The 8,062-nt window shown below is 34.2% G+C and overlaps 1 protein-coding gene across 1 annotated transcript; it reads right to left on the bottom strand.

Annotated features, from left to right (window-relative positions):
* Positions 1–3,805: 3,805 nt before the first annotated feature.
* Positions 3,806–7,665, bottom strand: LOC117921019 (protein DETOXIFICATION 53). The gene is made up of 3 exons (XM_034838761.1): positions 7,522–7,665; positions 7,199–7,370; positions 3,806–5,726 (listed from the first exon to the last, which is right to left on the bottom strand). Exons 2-3 carry the CDS (start codon positions 7,364–7,366, stop codon positions 4,341–4,343), a joined length of 1,554 nt encoding a protein of 517 aa, XP_034694652.1. The 5' UTR covers positions 7,367–7,370; positions 7,522–7,665; the 3' UTR covers positions 3,806–4,340.
* Positions 7,666–8,062: the final 397 nt, after the last annotated feature.

Genomic DNA, 8,062 nt, shown 5'->3' with positions numbered 1-8,062 from the left:
AGGCTTACGATCCACCCTGGAGGGATGAAGGTCTACAAAGATCTAAGGCAAAATTATTGGTAGTTAAACTTTATAGGATATTGCACAATTTATGTCTCAATGTTTGATGAGTCAACAAGTGGAAACTAAACATCAGCGACTAGTAGGGTCTTTACAACCACTTTCTATTCTTGAATGGAAGTGGGAACATATTACCATGGATTTTGTGACAAGATTTCTAAGAACCTTAAGGGGTAATAATGCTATTTGGTTGATTATTGATCGATTGACAAAGTCTGCTTATTTTTTTTTCCAATTATCTTTTATTTATGTTAAGTAGATTATGAGAATGCATGGGGTGTCTCTTTATATAGTATCCAAGACAAATCCTCATTTTACTTCTAGATTTTGGCATAGTCTAGAGAAAGATCTAGGTATTAAGTTGAGTTTCAGTATAACTTTCTATCCTTAAGTCAATGGTTAATTAGTAAAGGTAATCTAGGTTTTAGAAGATTTGTTGAGGGCTTGTGCTTTAGACTTGGAAGGTAATTGAGATGATTATTTACCTTTAGTAGAGTTTGCATATAATAATAGCTTTCAAGGTAGCATTGGGATGACACTTTTTGAGGGATTGTATGGAAGGAGATGTCGATCTATTGTTGTTGGAAAGAGGAAACATTTAAGGCCTAAATTTATGCAATTAACAGTTGGAAAATGTTGCTTTAATTAAAGAAAGATTGAAAGTTATTCAAAGTAGACAAAAGAATTATGCTAATAATTGCATACAAGATTTGAAGTTTGAAGTTGGTGATCTTGTTTTCTTAAAAGTTTCACCTATGAAGTTTGTGATGAGATTTAGGAAAAAGGTAAAGCTTGGTTCTTGGTTTGTGGGGCCGTTTGAAATCTTGGAAAAAGTTTACACTTTAGCGTATGAAGTGGCCTTGTCCCCAAGCTTGTGTAAGATTCATAATATAGTCCATGTATCAGTTTTAAGAAAATATGTTTTTTATTTCTCATGTTGTGGAGTTAAAGCCTATTCATATTTTTAGAAGATCTAACTTATGAAGAAGTACTTGTTCAAATTTTAGATGCGATGGGCAAGGTACTATGTCACACTATTGTCAAATTGGTAAAGGTTCAAAGGAGCAATGATATTATTCAAGAGGCCACTTGGGAATTAGAGAAGGAGATAAAAGAAAAGCATTGTCAATTATTTCAAGACCTAGGCATGTCAATTTAGAGCACTAAACTTTTGTTGAGGGGAAGATGTAATGCCCCAAATTTATTGTTAGTGGTAAAACCACAAATTAGAATAAATAAATCATAAATAAATTAAATAAGGGTAAAAAGGTTTTTTTTGAATTAAAAACCCTTAGGTGTAGATTAGATTTCCTAATTTCATTGTACGTAAATCCTTTTACATGGAGATCAAAGAAATGAGAAAATGTAGGGTTGAAGTTTTTGAAGATTAAGGTTTGAAAATTATTTTTTTCAGGTAAGATTCTAATCCTTAAATCAGTATTTCAAATTCGTTAAATAGTTTTGAACACTTTAAAAATTGTTTGAAAGATTTCATTCTAAAGTAGTGTTTGTGTATTTATTTATTTTTAGATAAAAAAATATTCAAAATTTATGAACATAAGTTGACTTATTGGAAAATATAAGAAAATTTAGAATATTCAAATGAGTAGATTTAAACAATGAAATTAAAAAATAAATAGAAGAGAAACAAATTATAGATCTTAAATAAAAAGAAAATGTAGAAAAAAAAATTATAAGAAATGTGTGAAATGAATTGAATACATATATAAGGTGTTTGACTTGAAGGAAAAGATTTTGTTGTGCATATCAACTTATGATATTTAAAAGGGAAAAAAAAAATGAAGGATCATCATTGTGTGATGGCCAAAAGGAAAAAGAATGAGAGAGGGAAAATAATAATAATAATAAAATATATATTGTCGATGTAAAAAAAATTGAAAAAGAAAAGAAAAATGGGAGCTAGTGCACTTCCCTGTTAAGAGAGAATATAATAATAATAATAATAATCTTTATTGGATTTTGAGTTCGTTTTTTTCTCGTTGATAATCTTTCAGGTACTTTTAATTTGGACAAAAAATGACGATTATAATGAGATTTTGTTATTGTTAGGATTTTAGTTTAAACTTTATTTTTTGACATTGTTTAAAAGTTAGAATATAATGACTATTTGAATTGTTAAGTTTAAAATTATTTGGATAATATTAAAATTAAAATTTAAGGATTATAGAATTTAATTTACTACTATAAATAGGAATTTGATAATTAATAATTTTCAATTACAAAATAAATGTTTGGATCAATTCACATTCTAAGATCATGGAGTTGAGGTGTTAAATGACCGCAAAACATGAGTATTTGTTGGTGACAATTTATCTTTTGCTCAAAGCCCGTTTTCACAGTGAGAAAATTAAATTGTTTGGAAATTAGGAATTTTATGTGTTAGAGTAGTTTGGATTTGGAATTAGATTTCATGCGAAATTTGAACCTTAAGTCTTAGATTTTTTTCTTATTTATTTATTTTAACTTTCAAGTCTCTCGATGTAATTTTTTTTTTTTTTTCTTTTTTTGCATTGCTTAGATGGATTTAGGATTTAGAAGGTTAAAGACATTATGATCGGCGTAAAGTTTCAATTGTATTGTTGGGTTAGCAACGATTGTTTTTAGTTAAAAATTGATATTTAGTGATTCAAAATCTTGTTTGACATGAAAAAAATAGTTTAAACCTATTGTAAAATATGGAAAAAAAAAAATTAAAAACATGTTTGATATAATATTTTAAAATAATTAAATCTAAAAAAAATGGTTTCCAATAAAGATAAATAAATTGAGATGAGTTTGAGAATTTTTTTTTTTTTTAATTTCGGGATAGGTTGATATGTTGTTAAATAAAAAATTATTTCAACTAAATTTTTTTTTCATTTTTCAACCTTTTTTAACATATATAAAATATTAATTTTAATAAAAATAAATTAGAAATACTTTTAATATTTATTTATTTATACATTTTATTTCTTTTAAATAAAATTTAAAATTTTAGAAAGAAAAAAATTGAAAAAACTTTAAAAATTAAATAAGATGGGATATGAACAAATATAAATAAACATGACGAGGTTGAGACAAGAGTGATTCATCTTAAACCTGTTTGTTATTATTTTAATCTTGTTTATTATCATTCTAATCATGTTTGTTATCATTACTTATTATGTTTGGTTTTTGAAAAGTATTAAGAAAAAAATGTTAAGTAAAATGATTTTCTTATATTTGGTTGTATTATGGAAAATAAAAGAAAATTTTAAATTAGTTAAAAATTTATATATTTTAAAATTATTTAATCTTTATATTTAAAGAGTTAAAATAAATTAAATAAATTTAAAATGATACATAAAAATAATTTATTAATTTTAAATTTATGTTTTAGTTTGTCTGGTTTTTTTTTTTTTCTATTTTCTTTTCCTTGTATTTTTCTTCAAATTTTCGAAGCATCAATCGACCATAGATCATTTCAAAACAAATAGTAGAATTTGAATTCACCGTCAAACAGGGCATAACTTATATTTAGTTTATAAAATTTTTGGAAAATGAGAATTTTTCCTTATTTTTCAAAGAAAAAGAGAGAGTTTCAGAGAAAGAGTTTGATCTCCTCCATTTTTATTATTTTTGCTTGGGCTAATGAGGTGAAAACGGTTCTCCAGGATTCAAGATGTTAGCAAGAGGATGCCACCATGTTTTGCAGCTAACAAATGGTACGTATAGATACGTTTTTTTTTTAAACTTCTCTCCGACAGAAGAAAATTAAACTCATTGAAAGGAAAAAAAAATGGGGACAAATACAATGTTCTTACAGTCATGTCCAATAACCACACACCAATCTGACTGGGGAAACCTATTAGTTTCTAGAGAATGACCTAAATTAGCGAAAACATCAGCAGCCCGGTTGGCTTCTCTATACACATGGTTTGTTAGCTTTGTTTCCACAAAACCAAACTCTCTACAGGAGAGTTCAAAGAAATGGCCGTCTTTTACTTATAGCGATTTTGGACTGGGCATTGTATGTAGAGCGTGGCGCTGGGCTTCTGGGCTTCTGCCTTTCCTGCACCTTCGAATAAAAAGAAGGCTCTTCTGGCTTTCCTACATGAGTTAGTAAGGGATTCAATTACCGGTAACAGAGAGTTATTGTTAGTTTCTCCTGTTGTATGCTGTTAGAGAACATCAATAACCCTGCAATCTCTCAATGAAAGGGATATTTGACACTCTGTGTATGTATTGTAGTTAACCTCCATGGAAGTCAATTTAATTGTGGGGACCGGCCGGCGGGGAGATCATTCAAGAAGGGTAGCTTCCAGGTCATCCGTCTCTCCTGCAGCCCGAGTCAGCTCCTCTGCCCTCTTAGTTTGGTGCTTCCAGTCAGTTTGCATCAGTGTGTACACCATCATACACATGCAGGAGCCTTGCGCTGCGACTAGCCCAAACAGCAAGCCCTGGAAACCAATTTTGAATTTGAATCCCATGAGAACCGCAACCGGCAATCCAATGAGGTAAAATGTGATGAAATTTACGCGAGCACCAACAGTGGGACGTGCGGAACCTGTTAAGACTCCACAGGCCGCTGTCTGGGGGGAGTTTCCGATTTCACAGAGCCCCACAATCGGAAGTGCGGATGAGAGCAGCACAAGAACCTGCGACTCACTGGTGAACAGCTTTCCCCACACAGATTTCACAGCTACCATCAAAGCAAAAGCTGAGAATCCCCAAGCAACTGCCACAACTAGGCCGACTATGGATGTCAATTGGGCACGGAATGGTTGGCCGGCACCCAATCTGTGGCCGATTCTTGTTGTTAAGCCCAAGCCCAGTGAATATGGAAACACATACAACAACCCTGTTGTTTGAATGATGATGCCCATTGCCGCCAAGCTAGCCTCTGGGTTGCTGAGTAAGCCACAGAGGAAGAGCATTATCTCGTACCACCACCACTCCAAGCACACTGAACAGGCGCTGGGCAGTGCTAGAGCCAGCAATGGCCGCCAGCCCTGAAAAAGAGTGAGAATTGTAGGCCCATTCCAAGGTTTTAAAGGGGTTTTTGACAGCAGAAGGTAACCTAACAAGCCCAGGTTAATGTTGATGGTGTACCAACCAGAGGCCAAGGCCACACCTTTGGTCCCTAATTTCAAGTAAACGGCTAGAAAATAGATGATTGGGAGGTGAAGGATTGTTGCGCAAATGGCAACTATTGTAAGGGGTGTGGTTACGCCTTGGGTTCTCAAGAAGATCCTCAAAGGAAAGAGGTTAGCTTGTCCTAATAAATCAGGAATGGAGAAAACCATGTAAACCTTAGCTATTTTTGTAACACCTGGGTCCTGACCTAGCAGAAGGAAGATGGGTTCTATGTTCAGCCATAATAATATGATGGGGATGCATACAAGAAATAGGAGAAATATAGTCTTTACGTAGGTTTGACTGATTACTGACATTTTCTTGGCTCCATAAGCTTGGCAGCAGATTGGTTCCATTCCCACGGATAGGCCTTTCATGAGTGAGATGCCTGAGACATTTCCAAACCCCATTCCCAGAGAGCTCCCAGCTAACTCACTTTGCCCGAAATGACCCATGAAGAACGTCGTAACAATGGACCTCGAGAACAACAGTAGACTCGTCAGTATTATGGGGCATGCGATCTTTGCCAGCGCTAGCAGCTCTTCTGCTGCCTGCAACAGTTCCCATCATAAATTGTTCAAAACAATCCGAAATCAAACCTTAAAAACTTCACAATTTGATTTCAAAACTCTTTGGCATGGTATTAAAAAGCAAGACTTATCAAATGATAGATCGATCCTACCCTCTTTTTTTTTTTTGTGGGTGACTAAATAAAAAAGATGGACCGAACACATCAAAAGCGAAAGATGAATCATATGATTTTCAGCCCTGATCCTTAATTTTCCAGTTCTTTTCAAGATTCAAGCAGGTACCCTAGTGTATTCCACCCATATTCTAACAAATCAGTCGTGAAAAATTCAGTTTGATCCATTTGCATCGGGATCACATGGCCCAGCAAAGAAAAAAATGATTCTCGTTCTTTTTTCTTTGTAAAGTAGATATTCTTGAACAAAATCAAAAAGCTGGAGGAAAGCCACTGACACAACTGTTTTGACCTGTTTCGCTCTTTTAGTACGGTTCAGTGGTCATTCTTACTCAAGTCCCCATCAGAATAGTTCTCGCAAAGGGGAAAGGGCTCCCAGATGGTCCCTCCCAGTGGCTTAAATTCATAGGATAATGTTGATTCCTTGTACAACCTGGAGCATATTCCAATGGCCCAAAAGTTGCTCTGCATATATTAATGAATTTGATAAAAATGTAATGGTTAAATTTCACATTATTTAACATAAACTATCAAGTTATAAAACTTGACCATCAATTAGAAGAAAATGACTTTCGATTTGGGATGAATTAGGCACACATTGAATGCCCAAAACTCGATTCCCACAGTGGTCCCTTTGCAAGATTCATAAACAAAGACCGCCCATCAAAAGAGGAACATTTTTTAATCTTGTCTAATTTGATCTTGATAGGGCCAGGACAAGCTATGGCTCCTGGACCACTGAAGTTTGGATTGGGCTAGTTGATGGAATCTTAATAGCTCGACCTCGACAACCCAACAGAGACGGTTTACAAGTTGACCCACCATTTTGACTATAATTCATTTGAAATGGCCAGTCAATTATCTTCTCTTACCATTAAAACCTTGATGTATTTTTATGTCATTGGTTATCAGTATCACTAAGAGTTGAATTAGGACTAGAAAATAATATCCCTTCCCACCACTCACGGCTTCTTCCATTAATAACGGTTTTAAAAACAAATGAATTATTATTGGTCACATGAATAAACCAAAACTAAAATAAATAAATAAATAAATAAAAAGTTGTAAATTCCTCCTCAAAAAACACCAACTTTGAAGCATCACATCAATTCCGGCGGACCCCTCACCGGAAAAGCAAAGGAAACTCATAAACAAGTCGCAATCTCCCCTGCCCTGTTTCCCCATCCCAACCCAAGATAGGATAAACAGGGGATAATAAATAAATATGCTATAATAGAATGAAGAAGTGGCACACATGCACAGAGATGAAAGTGAAGACAATGGAGAGGGGGACAAAGAAGGAGAGAAGGAGACAAGTACCTCATTCACCGGCAGGCGTCCGAAATACCTATCGTCGAATATATCTTCTCTCATTTTGTCTCTTTGTTCACTGCTATCCCCATGATCCACTACCACTAAATGGTCACTTTCATTTGGACTTCCTCGAGATTCATCAACCGTGCACATGGTTACAGAAGTTTCAGACATCAACCTGAGAGAAAACCAGAGAATGGCGGTTGAATGAAGGCCATAGACTATTAACTAGAAAATAAAAGGAAACAAAACCAAGAAAATGATTCTGAAATCTGAGCTTATATTTACGTATGCCTGTTTCCAAATTTTATAAAGAGTAGTGAACAAACCTTAGTATTCACAAAGCTGCAGTGGTGTTAGAGAGGGTGGAGGAGGATGCTGGGTGGTCGCTCGTTGGCCATAGCATTGGAAGTATTGTGGGAAGAAGATTAATGAGAAGAAGTGAGGCATTGGGCCATGGAAATAAACTGGAACTAGAACACCTTAAGATCAACACATGCCTAGGACACCTTCATTTATATTTTATGATCCGTACTTGATATATTAGTTAAGTAAGGGGATTCTTTTTTTTTTTTCCTGCTTTACCCACCAGGTTTCTGATTGTCTTTTGTAATGGAAATCACCTCAACCAAAAAACATCCAAGCTAGTGGATGAACAAATTTCATTACTTAATCTTAGGCAACCTACCCTAACCATGTAGGACAATGTTTCACCATGGGCCTCTGTTTTTGGTCACTTCTGGCTTAGTGCTTGGCTGCAACTCTCCATGAACAGTAAAAGTAATGCTAAGTTGTAGATTCTCTAAAGTCCTCTTTTACTTTTTATTTTGCAAACACAAAAATTATATGGCATGCTCTTGTTTTCCAAAG

Source organism: Vitis riparia, chromosome 8 (assembly GCF_004353265.1).
Source record: "Vitis riparia cultivar Riparia Gloire de Montpellier isolate 1030 chromosome 8, EGFV_Vit.rip_1.0, whole genome shotgun sequence".
NCBI lineage: Eukaryota > Viridiplantae > Streptophyta > Magnoliopsida > Vitales > Vitaceae > Vitis > Vitis riparia.
Note: the sequence above shows the minus strand (reverse complement) of the source record. Positions and strands in the feature narration are given on the sequence as shown.